The sequence below is a fragment of the Thalassophryne amazonica genome, chromosome 20 (assembly GCF_902500255.1).
Source record: "Thalassophryne amazonica chromosome 20, fThaAma1.1, whole genome shotgun sequence".
Classification (NCBI taxonomy): domain Eukaryota; kingdom Metazoa; phylum Chordata; class Actinopteri; order Batrachoidiformes; family Batrachoididae; genus Thalassophryne; species Thalassophryne amazonica.
The window spans coordinates 53634562-53650495 of NC_047122.1; the positions used below are offsets into that span (position 1 = coordinate 53634562).

A 15934-nucleotide genomic window follows, 5' to 3' on the forward strand; every position below is an offset into this window, starting at 1 on the left:
GACTGCCTTTTTGCATTTACGCAATATCTCTAAAATCAGAAAGGTCTTGTCTCAGAGTGATGCTGAAAAACTAATTCATGCATTTGTTTCCTCTAGGCTGGACTATTGTAATTCATTATTATCAGGTTGTCCTAAAAGTTCCCTAAAAAGCCTTCAGTTGGTTCAGAATGCTGCAGCTAGAGTACTGACGGGGACTAGCAGGAGAGAGCATATCTCACCCGTGTTGGCCTCCCTTCATTGGCTTCCTGTTAATGCTAGAATAGAATTTAAAATTCTTCTTCTTACTTATAAGGTTTTGAATAATCAGGTCCCATCTTATCTTAGGGACCTCATAGTACCATATTACCCCATTAGAGCGCTTCGCTCTCAGACTGCGGGCTTACTTGTAGTTCCTAGGGTTTGTAAGAGTAGAATGGGAGGCAGAGCCTTCAGCTTTCAGGCTCCTCTCCTGTGGAACCAGCTCCCAATTCAGATCAGGGAGACAGATACCCTCTCTACTTTTAAGATTAGGCTTAAAACTTTCCTTTTCGCTAAGGCTTATAGTTAGGGCTGGATCGGGTGACCCTGGACCATCCCTTGGTTATGTTGCTTTAGACGTAGACTGTGTTTCATAATTATTGTATGGCCTTGCCTTGCAATGTGGAGCGCCTTGGGGCAACTGTTTGTTGTGATTTGGCGCTATACAAGAAAAAAGTTGATTGATTGATTGATAAGCATTCAGAGGAATCCCATTATAGCCATGATAGGCTGTATGGTAAATGGGCTGCATTTATATAGCACTTTTCCATCTACATCAGATGCTCAAAGCACTTTACAATGATGCCTCACATTTGTCCCAATGTCAGGGTGCTGCCGTACAAGGCGCTCACTACACACTGGGAGCAACTAGAGGATTAAGGACGTTGCCCAAGGGCCCTTCGTTCATTCTCTGGTCTCAAACCCAACACTTAATCACTAGACCACCACTTCCCCAAAACTTCTGTAAACTTCTGTTCACATCTTTAAGTCTAACTCTGTGCTAATTAATGTGCATTTTCCTGGAGATTAAGGGCCATATCTTGAAGGTCTAAAATACATGACACATGATGCGGTGCAGGTGGAACTGGGGCATGTCCTACTCATTTTAGCTGTTGAGAGGGCATGTAAGCTCAGCACAATATTGGGCACTCATCACACTTGATTATGGACATGTAGGCATAAAACAAAATCCACTGCTTTTCAGATACAAATGCACAAAATACTTGTGACATTGCTATTCAGCAATCACACTGCAATGTGAGAGGTTTTCTGGCAAAAAATAAATGAGTAAATAAACAGAGTGTGTGTGCGCATGTACAGAATCTACAAGAGACATAGCACTGGTCGTGTAGTGACCATAGGCTGAATATGTACTGGACAAAACCTGCATGATGTCACCCATAGGGTTTCTATAGAGACCTGAAACAGCTGATATGAAGTTGGTGTCTGGGTGTTGCCATCTTGGCAGCAGCTGTCGCACTGATTCAAGATTAACTCATTAATGCATAAAGAGGTGGAGCATGGGGGTGCTCAGTGTACGACCTGAACCTGAATACGCCCTTTTCTTCAAGTCCAACCACCTATCCTAACAAGCTAACCTTGGTTTGAGTGTTTATTAAATTATACTTTTGGGGACTGCGTTGCGGTTCTAACTATTTGCTTTAGTAATATTAAAGTTAGGAGCCGCTTATTTTCTCACTAATCATGCATTAAGTGGACCTAATTGATGAAGCTACCATCAGCTGCTAAAAGTGCTAAAGTCAGCCTGCTACATTAAACCCGATATGAATTTTATTCCGTGCAACTATTGCAGCAGAGAGGTCTTATATGATCTATTAGACGTTTCACCACACAACAAGCCATATTATTCCAGATGTTGGTAATAAAATACTCCAAACGAAATAGACACAGCCTCCACAACAGCTAGCAGCTGCATGGACTAGACTCTGAGTTACGGTCACACTGAGAAGAGGAGATGTTCAGCTCAGCTGCTGTCACTCAAAGCGACCACGCCCACAATTATGCAGCACTTTGTGGCTTAAAAGGTCTTAAACTAAGAAGTTGGGGGGAAAAAATTAATATCCGTTCAGTCATGGAGGAGGAAACTGTCTATAGAGACCAGGCTGTAAATATGTTTATTTCTGCTCTAAAGTTGAATGAATGGAAGCACTGCTACCCGTTACCGGCCATACCTTTAAGGTACACTGTAAACCCTAATGTTCAAATTAATAATGAGTGAGTGAGGGGTGCAAACTCAAAGTTTTAACAAAGCATTCTACTTACTTAAATATATCAAGCTTGTGTAACATGGTCTTACTTTTCAGTAAATTAATTTCATAATTTTTGATTGACTTGAACTAATTGTATATTAAGTAAGCAAAACTTCAAAGCATAACTTAAGCACAACTTAAAAGAATTAAGTAATTATATATGTAAATATTTGAGCTAACTTAATGAATCCTTTAGCAGGGGTGATAGCCAAGTGGTTAGTGTGCATGGCTTCAATGCAGAAGGTTCCCTGTTCAAATCCCATCCCTGCTCTATTTGTCCATGTAATGTGGAGTTACGTCACGAAAGGTATCTGTCCTAAAATTTGTATCACGTCAACATACAGATTGAACTTAGATCGGCTGTGGCGACTATGACTGAAATTAAGGGAGCAGCTTAGTTTTAGGGTCTTAGTTTTACTTAATGAACACTTTAATTTAATTGGAATCATGAGGTACAAGTAGCATATAATCAAAACTTTTAAGTTCTGAGAACAACTGACTTTTAGGTTTATGAACTCAAAAATATTATGGCAATTGATTGCCTCAATATTTTTGAGTTCTGCTAACTTGTTCTGGTTTACAGTGATAAGTTTTAAAGCCCTTTGATCTGTCTTTACTGCCATGCCCTCGGTCATGTGAGCTGTCGTGCACTTTGGAGAAAATGATTTAATGCACTTTTTCTGTCAAGGTTGGAATGTGTGGTTATAGTTTGTAATGTGTTTTTGGGTCAAAGCACACAAGCTGTTATACAAAATCAAAACAGCGGTATCATCTGTCAGCTGTCTTGTTTGAAGTGCTTCACTTACATTTGGCAGTGATGTTTGAAGGACACCGCTCACTACAATGTTCTCCCCCTTTTAATACTGGAAAAAAAGTCTTTTGAATTTACACAATTTAAATATGTAATCATCAGAATGATCAGAATGTTTGCAACGAAAGTGAATTTTTTTCTGTTTAGAAATGATAATCAGAAGAAAATTATGTTAGTTGGACACATTCTGATCATGTGGAAATGTAAGTCATGTTTCCCTTTATCTCAGTGAAATATTTTCCCCTGCCTTGATGAGAATATTTCATTTGAAAGAGTTTTTGGATCTTAGTACTATAGAATTTTTTTCTTACTTAATTATCTTATTCTGTTTTAATATGAAGCATTTTCTGAAGCAATTGCTTGAAGCAAATACCTTGAACATTTCAAAATAACAGTTTTGAAGCAGAAGGTTTATTTGGTTTTTAAGGCATTTTTTAATCATTTTCTGCATCAATTAGCCCTGACTGTCCACTCAAACTTGACATAATCACGTTTTGTGCATTTTGAAATAAAGAATAATTTGGAAGCAATTATTTAATACAATTTTACAAGCATTTTGCAAGAATGAATCATATTCTGACACAATTGTTGCAAATAGTGTTCAGAACAATTCTAAACATTACTTTCCAAAAAAGTAATTGTTTCATTTAATGAATTAATTATTTCAAAATTGATAATTTTATGGAACAATTGTTTCATCTGGTATTTTGTTCTTTACAAAACAGGAAATTTTATTTTGTGGTTCTGGAGTTCTTAAACAAAGGTTCATAGAAGTCATTATTTCTTTAAATTTTTTATTCATTTTGCACATCAGAGCAGTTATGCTTTTATACATTTTCAAACAGTGAATATTTTCTGAAACAACTGCTTCATATAGTGTTTGGGGCATTTTCTAAGCAGTTGTATCATTTCATGCATTGACTATATAAAAATGATTAATAATTTTATGAAAAAAAATATTCATTTAGTATTTTGTTCCTTTCGAAATGGCCAGTCATTTTCTTAAGCATTTTATTTAATTGGTATGTTTGATGCTTTCAAAACAGTAAATCATTTCCTGACACATTTTCTTTTTCAGTTTGTGTTTCAAGCCTTTCTAGAAGCAGTTTTATTCACACGTTGTGTTTCACTCTGTCACTCTGTCTGACACCCACACACACACACACACACACACACAGAGTACTTTCACAAGAATATGTTGCATCTTGACATTTTGAAAGAGATTAAATAGATACTGTCATTCATAATTTGATCTTGCAGACTTTGTGTTACTGGCCATATCTCCAGGCTTGATCTTATCCAGAATGCGGGCTGGTTTATCCATGAGTTAAATCACTGCACTGGTAAAATACAGAATAGATTACAAAAATTCTCCTGATTGATTGTCATTAACGTGCTTAATGGTGTGACTCCATCATATATTACTGACCTGTTCAATGGTTATCATCCGGTCAGCCCTCTCCGGGCTTCCGGCAGTCCTCTTTTAATCCCACAGAGAATAAGATCCAGATCAGGCTGTCTGGGAAAAAAACGCCACATGACCTGAAATCTCTCCCTGTCATGTCGTTGAGGACAAATCTTAAAACATTATTTTCTCAGTCTGTTCTGTCTCTGCATCCATGGGAATGTGTGTGTTGTTGGGCTGCACATATCGAGGCAATGAAGACTTTTGTGTTGTTTCTGTTGCTGTTTTATTTCGAATCAACAAAAAGGGAGAAGCCTAAAAAACCTATTATTCTAAACCATACAGTATTCATATGGTATTGCTTTAACCCTACTTATTTCAAAGGTGAGCATGTTGAACTGACTGAAACACGTGACACAAATATATTATTTTTCATCAAAATTATAAATTGACTAATTCTAATTAAATACATCCTTAAACTATATAGAATTATTAACACTACTACACTATTCACAATTTTATAATTATAATTATTTATATTACTATATTATCCAAATTTATAACGGATCAAATATTTACATTTTTTAAATATTCACTATAATGATAACAATAATAATAATAATGATAATAATAATAATAATAATAATAATAATAATAATAATAATAATAATAATAATATATGATCGCTATTATTCTAAAACCTATATCTATAATTATATATGCCAGAAGTGTGAAAGCGAATATATATATTTTTTTTTTCATTGTTCATATTGTTGGCTGTGCGCGTTGTAGTAATTTGGTGAAAACATAATTTAACTGGCCCTTTAAATTACATGAAAATACGATTAAGGGAACTGCGATCATTCCTGTTAGTGTTGATAAACAAAATATTAAGCAGATTAATTGTGTTCAAACACTTGCGCACACAAAATTGAAAATTGTTGCACTATGACAAAGAAAGAAGTGCATAATAAATGGAACAATTACGGAAGAGTGTCGCCACCTTCTGGTTGCTTATATGTTCTGCTTGTTGGGGTGGAAACGTGCTTTGTTTCGTCCTTTTTTTTTTTCTTTTTTTTTTTTTGCTGTGTTCTAAACTTACAATTAAACCAAACAAAAAAGCGCAGTGATTTTCTGACGGTGAGTTGTTTTTTTTTTGTTGTTGTTGTTGTTTTGTTTTTTTTATCTACTTGCCTGGATGTATTTCTGAGCTGATGATTGACACATGTGCGGAACTTGCTGTGGCCTTTATTGCTCCTTCTCCTTTTAGGAGCGTCCAGGGCAAGGAGCAAGAGGGCGGAAGGTTCCCAGGTAGAAACAAAGGCCTTTCTCCAAATGACCGTGAGTTCTGTGCGTATGCGTCGGGGAGGATCCAATAAAGCCGATCATTTCCGCTGAGCCTTTTGTCCGGCGCGCAGTCCCACAACAAGAGCAAAACAACAAAAACAAATGGGTGCCATTCTTGAAAAGGGGGGCCTAATTGTGTCTGGACGGCCATAAAACCATTAAAACTGGAATGCCAGACAGTATAGCACAGACCGGACGTTTTATTGCAACCCAGTCTCACGGCTTTGAAGTTTGGGTCCATCTGCGTCCCCCGACGCGTCACAACAGCAGCCCAGTTGGACTATAGAGTCCAATTTAGTGTCCAAAGTGCAGAAACTGAAGAACAGCGGACAGGGCTGTGACAGTGAGCCACAGTTTGTAGATCGCACTGGATTTCTCCCGTTTTCGTCTTTGCGCCAAATATTTTTCCCTGCAACATGCAGAGACTTGAACAGAGACTTGAACCGGCTCCACACAGGGAATCTCTTTTTTAAAAGTAGGCGTACACGCAGCCTGTTTTTAAAAATATCTCAGGCTGCTTTTTGTTTAGAATGGATGCAAAACAGTCTGCGCTCCTCGTCTTGTCATATCACATCGGCTGCATTATTTTTGGGCTTCAGTTGCCGGAACCCCCGATGTCTTTTTTTTTTTTTTTTTTTGGGTCCTCTCGCCTCGCAGCGCTTTGCACCCCATAAAAGGTTATAGCAGTAATTGTCTTTTATGACTGTATACAGCTAACAGCATCCTCTGCCAAGAGGCAGTCCCAAATCCAGATACGCGCGCACTCACATTCGGGAGGCGTGCGCACATGAATTAATGTGTTTGTGCGCGCACGATGACCTGAAAAATTAATTGATGGGAAAAACCCTGAGAAATATCACCAAGTATGAGAATAATGTGTTAATGACAACTTGAACTATATGTGCGTAAAAATCACATTTAAATTGACATTCCCCTTAGAAGCATTTATTCCAGGAGCAAATGAAATAATGAAATAAAAAGGTAGCGCGCATGCATTCGCAGATATAATTTGTTTTATTTAATAAATAAAGTACAAATTACATTTGTGAACCAACATTCAGACGGTCGGCAGACCGTGAGGTATTTAAGTAGCCTACAGTGTTTAATTTCCTTTTTCTTTCGCTAACAAATATGTTCTTTCAAAATGTTACTCCCTGAAATTCATATAGCTCCAATGCAAACAATTCTGCTAGAATCCGGAGGGGGTGGGAAGGAGGAGGAGGAGGAATAGGTTATTGTAGGTAGTTGAGAGACATCTAGGTAGTCAATTGTTATAGCATCTCATAATTTAATGCGCCTTTCGAGAGCTTGTTTAGACTTTTATAATACTTCGACTGTTTTGCTACGGTTCCAAAGCTGGATTTAAACTAGCTTTAAGGGAGAAACAACAAGAAAAAATATACATTTTACAAACGCTCAATTGAAAACAAATAACTACCAACCACAGCTAAAAACATCCACGCACACAAATAAGCACAAAGACCAGGCAAACTAATACACATGACCGACTTTAACGAGGTATTAATTAAAATTAACGTTAAAAAAATGAGAGGGCACTGTTAATTGTGCAATATAATAATAATAAGGTAATCAAACTGAAGCCCAACATGCTTTCTTTTTACAAGACATATAAGCTTCTGTTATATGGAGCAATAAGACAATGGATTAAAAAATAAAATAAAATTTAAAACTCCATAGATCGATATAACGGTTCAGTCACTCATCTTTCTGTGCGCCGTCTTTGTTAAACTTCTTCATCTTCATCCTGCGATTCTGGAACCAGATTTTAACCTGTCTCTCGGTGAGGTTTAGTAGCCTCGCCACCTCATACCTACGGTCTCTGGTCAGGTATGTGTTAAAGAGGAATTCTTTCTCCAGCTCCAGGATCTGGTGCTTGGTGTACGGACAGCGCTTTTTTCTCGTCGCACTCGCGTGGAGCCAGTTGGACACTGGGTTATCTGGAAAGAGTGGGGGTGCGACAACATGGTGTGAGGCCGGCAGCTAAAAGACACTGAAAAAAGAAATACACACCCAAATACGCACGACGCCTCAGTTCATCTCGTTTTAGAATCTAATAAAGATATTGGAGCTTGGCGCGTAATTGGCATGGCACGCTCAGAATGGCATCTTCAACGCATGTGGGGTGGAGAGGAGAGAGGGGGAAAAACACAAAATAAGGAAGCAGCAGTGACTTACTTGGATCGAGGCCCGGTTTCTCTTCACCCTCCACGCTCATGTCTCCTGCCTGACCGCTCAGCGCGTCCTTTTCCGCCGGTGTTGCCGTCGCCACCGTCCCGTTGGCGTAATCGGAAAGTAGAAGCGCCGTGTGGGAGCCCGGCAACGCGCCGTCAGCACGCAGCCCCTCCGGTTTGATCCCGTAGTGGTGGCTCGGCGGTAATCCGGTCACGGGCAAGGAACCAGACATGGGCTCCAGTAGCCATGACTGATAGCGGCCATCCGTATCTCCGACGACCTGGCCTTGGGGGTGCCCGTAGTGGTGATGATAGACAGAGGAGACGGCGCCTGGGAACTGAGCCGGGACGTGGCTCCATGACGCACCGAATACCGGCGGTTTGGCTGGAAAATTGCAAGTCCCGAGTTCGCTGTGGTCGCCGATGGGGGCAGGCTGTCTGGCGTGCTGGAGCCCCGGAGTGGGGGGGTACCTCGATACGGAGAGCTCCTCGCTTTCGGACAGAATCAGAGAATCTACGTAGTAACTAGACAGCGTTCCGGAAGTCGACATGGCAAATAAATGATATTATGGCATGTACGCAGTCGTACCGCAGATACATGCAAAAGTAAAAGCGCGCGCACACCACGCACACATTAACACGCAGTAAACCTAGCCTCACAAAATAACAATGTGAAGAAATCAAGTAGCAACTTGGCCCCTCGGAGAACTACAGCGGGTTAGTAATGGGGAGAGAAGCTGCCATGCCATTGGGCAGAGGGCGCACGTGATCATAAAGGCTGAACAATATAGGATAAATCAATCCCTTTGGTCATTAAATACCCTCTCTACTACAACAATATCTAGTTTTAAAGCATGATCCACGCATAACCAAGATCAGCGTGAGATGAAAAAGTTGAAAAATATTTCAATGCCAAACGTCGTTGATAAAATCCATGCTTAATGTCCAAAACGGCGTTTTTGGAAGGCTTATTTTTTATGAGGTATTTTATAGGCCACGTAAGCGCCGCACACCATTGCTGCTCACCAAAACTCACTTTAACTACCCTCATATTAAAGAAAAGCAGTGCAGAGCTCTCACACTGATGCGGAATTAAATCTGCACAATGGCTTTGATATTTATGTATTTAGGCCTCGTAGGTGTTGGTTTATGGTCAGAGTTTTGTGCTGCAAAAATAAAACACGTGCAGAACTTACAGCCATGCACATAAATATCTATGCGAAATTTAAATTATTTGCACGTCACGCTTTAATTATATTTGCAGCCCAGCACGATTTGCACATGAAAAGTTAACATAAGTTTGGCATATAAATACATTTTCATGTACGATAAACAATTTAGATAGATAGATAGATAGATAGATAGATAGATAGATAGATAGATAGATAGATAGATAGATAGATAGATAGATAGATAGATAGATAGATAGATAGATAGATAGATAGATAGATAGATAGATAGATAGATAGATAGATAGATAGATAGATAGATAGATAGATAGATAGATAGATAGATAGATAGATAGATAGATAGATAGATAGATAGATAGATAGATAGATAGATAGATAGATAGATAGATAGATAGATAGATAGATAGATAGATAGATAGATAGATAGATAGATAGATAGATAGATAGATAGATAGATAGATAGATAGATATTTAAAAACCCAATCTATACATACACATTTTATTGCTTTTTCTGTCTTTTTTGGGTGGGGTTAAGGAATTGATGCTATTTCCTATACAGTCCTCATAACAGGTTATCAAATGATTATTTTTTATTCTGCCCAGTAAAAACACGAGAAATCAGTGAGGGCTTTCTCACACAAAAAAAACAAATCATAAAATAACTATTTTAAATAAAAAACCGGATATATATACACGTGACCATTTCATTTTTCTCGATTATAAATTGTAAAAACATTTGTGCATTTCATTTTATGCCGTACATGCTGCACTGAACATATTTTGTACTTAAAAATACTGCGTAAGACAACAATAAAATATAAAATAAACCAATAAACAAATAAAAAGTGTCCAGACGGGAACTGCGAATGAAGACGGTGCGCATTTGTGAGGTATTTTTTAAAGTATAGTGTTATAACTTACCCGTTAATCTACCGGTTATTCTGTTTATTTTTTGCAGCGCCATTATCACTTGCACGGGCCGCGTGCGTTCCACCATTAACAAATTAACCGAAATGCCTGGCAGGAGCCGCAGCTTCGGTCTAACGTTACATTTACAGAGATAAACATGTGCGTAACGTGGTGATTGTGGTTTCCTCTTTTTAACAGGGAATCGTGCCCGCTGTGATCAAAACAAGAAGATAGAATAAATTAAAACTAAATAAATATTTGTAGTATTGACCGTCATTATAGGCTATCATTACAATAAAACAAATAAATTCCATGCGTAAAAGCGATTTGTGCCGTAGTGTAAAGCTTTTATCGTTCAGATTTTACGCACAAACTGAATTAAACAAACGCTATTTCACTATTTACTGAAAAGTAAAAAGCAATAAGAGCAAAATATTATAAAGGTCACACTGTTTGCACCGCTTTGAAACGAACGGTTTTGTCTGTAAACTTTGACTGTGCCGCGCCTTTGCTTATCAGATGCACAGCTCAGCAACCTTGCGATTTTGCGTGTTTGGTTTATTACCAGCAAATAAACGGAAACGCTTGGCCAACACCCCACAAGGCCACAAGCAATCCAACAACAGAAAAGAAATCTGTGCGTCGTAATGCGACAATTTGGAGCGTTAGAACTCAGCGACACAAAAAGGTGCAATGTGTGCGTAATGTGCAGTGTAGTTTTAGTTTATCACACATTATTTGGACGAGGACATCAAACAAGAGGAGGGAGGAGGTGCTTTTTTGTGCACTAAAAGTTAGAATAGGCAAACACCTTCAGAGTAAGGAAGAAAAAAAAACGCCGCTGTGCCAATGGGTGTCGGGCTGTAAACCTAATTCAGCCTGTTTTTTTCAGCCGGTTTACCGCAGGGGCTATTCACATCTTTTGCTTCTGCTGATAACAGCCTGTCTGGCGGATCTAAATATCGCCATAAAGCCCTTCCCCTCCTTTTGTCTGAGCCACTATTGCGCAGCGGATGCATCCGGTCTCATTGCCCGCGGAGGTCGCTGTTGCCCCATTCACCTTCCCCTTCCACTCCACTGCAGTGGTCGTAACCGAGGCCTTGTCTGGCGTGTCTGCGTCACCATAACCAGTGACGAGGGCGGAAAAAGAGGCTCGAATTGATCCTTTTAATCCAAAATCGACAACGCGCACTGCAGATCATGCTTTGATTCATCCAGTGCGCCAGCTCGGGGCGCAGGCGTGGCGACGGAGAACAAGCGGAAAGAGATCCAACTACTGGACATTTTACAGCAAAGAAACCACAGCGAGGATATATAGCCTGAAACATGCTTCCAAAACAAAGCTCAGCTCACACAAAACAACCCCCCGTCATGCTTGTGCGCCTGATCTCCTTCGTCGTGCGTAACTGTGGCAATTAAGACAGTTTCATGTTGCAGAGTTATAAATGGACCCCAACAACATGAAACTACCTAAACCACTCGACAGTCAAAGCGGGCCTCAAACACACACAGTCAGCCACATTAATAAAGCAGGGGTTCCGTCATCAAGTGTCCAGAGATCGGAAACAATAAGGCAGTCTGGACTGTTTAAAAGTAAACCTGGTGAGGTGATGAAGCGCGACAAATTCTCAATGATGAATGGACTTACCCGATCCTCGATTTATTAATCCAATCGTATATTTTTTTCCCCAGTAAGGTTTTATCCTGATAGTATACACATCGGATTTGTAAAGCTGTGAGCCGGGCCTCCTCTCCGTCTGAAAGGCTCTCCCACGACTGAAGCAGCTCTTAGAGGAGAGGGAGAAAACCTCATATAGCAGCCAGTCATAAAACTCTACAATAGCCGGCTGGGCATGCAGCTAGACGGCTTATAGACGTTATAGCCTAATATCCTAATTATTTCCGATGGCCACTGCATTAGCCTCCATAAACATTTCTGAGCTGAAAAACAACTCCAGTCCTTAGAAATATACAAACACATATTTCCCTCCCTCCCATCCCCTATTCCTTATGACTTTCACACACATATACGCACAAAAACAGCCCAAATAAAAGCAGCTACTCCTTAATGCGGTCTGATAATTTATTAAGCATTACACAAAAACACATATATACACAGAAATGTACAACAGCAAAAAAAAATCATGACTCCTTCAGTCGTATCATTTGGTGTGTGCGTCCTCTGGATGCTGAATTTACACATTTATTAATCTTATACACAGAATACATAACGGCCATGTATGCATGAATTATTCTTCCAGGGTGTTTCTTTGCAAAATGTAGTGCATGCAATCCAAATGATAAAAAATAATCATTTGTTTGTTTGATTATTCAGATGAATTTGTTAAATGTAAGAATATAATGTCAGTCACGCTGCTGGGGGTATTCCTCCCTTTTTTGTATGTGTGTAGTTGCGTTACTTAAACTCCACTGATGACAACCACAAAGGTGACATAAACTGAACAACACAAAAACACAACAACAAAAACATTAATATATATATATTCTCTTTTAACTTTTTGTCAGTAGCTCACAGAGGACGACGCACTGCAGCTTTTTGGAAAGTTGTGCCTCAACCATGAGTCACTATGTGGACAACCTGCCTCATTCTTTTTATTTTATTTTATTAAGATAATTTTCTTTCATCATGAAAATCCGTAGTTGGACGTGAGCTCCCGGATCCTGTTTTCTCGCGTCATCTTTTTCAGTTTCATTCTGCGGTTCTGGAACCAGATTTTAACCTGTCTGTCTGTCAGGTGGACGCTTTTACTGATCTCTAGGCGGCGCTCTCGGGTCAGGTACATGTTGAAGAGGAACTCCTTCTCCAGCTCGAGGGTTTGGTGCTTGGTATATGGGCAGCGTTTCTTCCTCCCGCTTTTTGCTGTCAGCCAGTTGGCCGTGTTTTCACTTTTAGAGTCTCCTAAAGAAAAATGGCAGATAAGTGCATGTTTGTTTGTTTATTTTCAGGAAAACACACGCTGTAACATGATGGGTGAATGGGTGACACTAGAGAGCATCTGGAGTGTGACTGTGTTCATGTGTAAATTCTGTGATATGCATAGCGCGTGTTTGCGTTGTGCGTAAAATCATGAATTTCTTTGTTGAACGCACCATAGCTGAAGTTTTTAAGTAACATTTGGAAAATACAATTATTAAAATAAAATCCACATATCATTTTCCACTGGTGTTCCACTGGGGAAAAATATTTCAGTGTTATAAAAAGACTAGGAAGAGTGGCACGGAAACACGTAGCCTGTTTTACGCACCGGTCTAAACATGCTCAGATTGCAGATGCAGGATATATGTAACAATATTTAAATTTTTATAACATATTTATAATTTCAAAGACTTTATCAAAAGAAATTAATTCAATAATTAAAACAAAAAAGTTGCCTTATTATCTTTTCACTCCTCGTCTCAGTTTTACGCACATCAATTTGCGCATTCATTGCGCAAACCAATGTGTTGGAGGAGATATTACTATACATGGTAAATTTCGAAAATTAACATTGACTTGTTTATGTGGAGCTTAACTAGTTAGAAAATCTTGACATTCCTTAAAAAAATAAACACATAAACACACCATGAGTAACTGCGCCGCTTCCGAACGGGACCGCACACTGATGTGATTACCTTTTGTTTCTTTAGCCGGTCTCTCTTTGTCAGCCTCGTCTGTCTCATCAGCAGAGAACACCTCTGTATCCGAGGACTCGTGCACGTCCTCGGTCCCCGCTGCAGCTTCGGGCTGCAGCTCGTTTCCTGAGGACACGGGTTCCTCGGCGTTCCTCACTTTCTGCGCCGTGGCTGGAGCAGAAGTCGGTGCTGTTGTTGGCGTGTGGAAGCGAGCAGGAGCAGTGGGGTGTAGGCCAAAATGGGAATGGGAAGGGTTCGGCTGGGGGCCGTTGGTGTTGTAAAGTTTATGAGAATGTGCGTGCGTCTGAGACAAGCGGAAGTAGCCCGGCACAGGCACAGAGCCCCCGCCGCCTCCGCCGCCATCGGTAACTGTGCAAGAAGTGGAGCCCATACCGCCTGTAGTTAACCGTGAATACGTCAGATCTTCGGCGGTCGAAGCTTTAGGGCACTTCGGTTGCTCATACAGGCAGTAGGTGCTCTCTTCCTTAATGTTCTGTGGAAACGAGCAGGGCGCGACCTGCGGACCTACCGAGTGATCTTGGTCCATTCGACACGACCTCTGCGCGTCCATCCACATCTCCATGCTGGACATGTACGCGCCTGAGGTGGAAACCATGTTTTGGGGTGCCACCTCGCCCCGCTTACCCACATCTGGGAAGTATCCGTAGTTGTGTAGTCCATAAGGCACTTCTGCAGCGGTGCTGTGCGGGACGCACACCGCGCTCCCTGTGTAGTGACCTCCGCTGCTCTCAGTGCGACCACTGATCAGAGAATCCACTAAAAACGCATTTCCTGACGGACTGTCCGAACATGACATTATTGTGGGATATTTTGGCGAAGGCAGTAGATAGCCCGTTCTGGCTGACATTTCTTGTGCAAAACATGCTGGATATGATTAGCGGCGCCCCCCTCTCCACCGTGCAGGCTGTAAAAACCAATGGAAAAGCTAGGAGAAGGGCAGTCCCCTCCCACTCTGAGGCTACGTAGCAGCTGAAGCGATATCCATCATGCGGTTGAGGCAGAGAAAGGAGACAGTGCAGCAATCAGTGCGTTCTCTTACCTCGTTTTAATGCAGCGGATATATACAGAGTGAGGTCCGACAAGCTACAAAGTTACAAAATGTATTTTAAAAAAAGAAATAAAAAGAAACAGACAGCACTGCATGGATGCATTCTGTAAACAAGCAACTAATTTGCATCATTGCACCAAAATATCACCACAAAGCTGAACAAAAGGTGCAGCAGCTGCAGTAGCATGCTTATTAAACCTCTAATCTCTTACTGTTATAAAGACATCACACGCCTAGAAGTATTTTTATAAAGAATTTTAAAATATATTTGTTTGCATTGTGGCCTCAAGGTGGAAAATCAAGTTTAAAAGTGCTGCTGAGCCCCCTGACAAAGACATAAAATAACAAAGGCATGGGACTCAGTGGTAATAAAATGTTTTTAACTGTAGGTATAGAATTTGCCTTTGGCAAGTGACTTGGTTTATATGGTGCATCCTTTAGCCCGGAGACAAGCACTAAAACTAAAAGGTGTTAAGACTGATGATGACTGCAGATACACAAAGCAAGTTGACATACGGGTTTATTTCGTTTATTTATTAATTTTTTACATCATTATTTTAAGGACAGTGTCTCAAATAATCTTGTAATTATAAATAAACGTCAAACATACATGCATTTTAAAATATGAGTTTGAGCTGTTGGTGATTTGTGCGCAATTCATTGTGATAGAGCCGTGAGTAAACACCTGTAAACATTCCTATTAGGTTTAAATCCAATAATCATGAATATCCTACTAGTTATCGTACGTTTTCATTTTAATTTCCAGATTTTTTTTTAAGGTCATATGCGTAAGGATATTTTAGAAATTATACACTGGCTTTCTCTTAATTATATGCGTACCAGATGACCACACTGGAAATAAGTGTATTTTGTACATTGTGTGTTATAATCGGTGATTATGCTTGTATTTTACATGTATTATATTTTTACCAAAAATTAAAACCAAACCGAATTGTACAATAATCTATTTGACATCAAACTATGAAAATAATTTTAATTTGATCATTTACATATTTAAATATATTTGTTTTGTCCTTTTGCTATATGGAAATTAATTGTAATGTATTTCAGTTGCCATTACGCACAGTAA

The 15934-nt window shown here is 39.7% G+C and overlaps 2 protein-coding genes across 2 annotated transcripts; both read right to left on the minus strand.

Annotated features, from left to right (window-relative positions):
- Nucleotides 1-7058: 7058 nt before the first annotated feature.
- hoxa9a (homeobox A9a) lies at nt 7059-8687 on the minus strand. The gene is made up of 2 exons (XM_034161408.1): nt 8048-8687; nt 7059-7809 (listed from the first exon to the last, which is right to left on the minus strand). The coding sequence occupies exons 1-2, from the start codon at nt 8592-8594 to the stop codon at nt 7568-7570; spliced, it is 789 nt and encodes a 262-aa protein (XP_034017299.1). The 5' UTR covers nt 8595-8687; the 3' UTR covers nt 7059-7567.
- A 3949-nt stretch (nt 8688-12636) lies between these two features.
- On the minus strand, nt 12637-14782 carry LOC117501785 (homeobox protein Hox-A10). Its single transcript, XM_034160743.1, has 2 exons — nt 13776-14782; nt 12637-13062 (listed from the first exon to the last, which is right to left on the minus strand). Exons 1-2 carry the CDS (start codon nt 14641-14643, stop codon nt 12788-12790), a joined length of 1143 nt encoding a protein of 380 aa, XP_034016634.1. The 5' UTR covers nt 14644-14782; the 3' UTR covers nt 12637-12787.
- Between the last annotated feature and the right edge of the window lie 1152 nt (nt 14783-15934).

Excerpts from the sequence above, each read along its gene's own strand:
- hoxa9a (XM_034161408.1), bottom strand. The coding sequence starts at position 8,594 with ATGTCGACTTCCGGAACGCTGTCTAGTTACTACGTAGATTCTCTGATT. Across the intron at positions 7,810-8,047 it reads GAAACCGGGCCTCGATCCAA|ATAACCCAGTGTCCAACTGG; the intron begins GTAAGTCACTGC and ends CACTCTTTCCAG.
- LOC117501785 (XM_034160743.1), bottom strand. The coding sequence starts at position 14,643 with ATGTCAGCCAGAACGGGCTATCTACTGCCTTCGCCAAAATATCCCACA. Across the intron at positions 13,063-13,775 it reads ACCGGCTAAAGAAACAAAAG|GAGACTCTAAAAGTGAAAAC; the intron begins GTAATCACATCA and ends ATTTTTCTTTAG.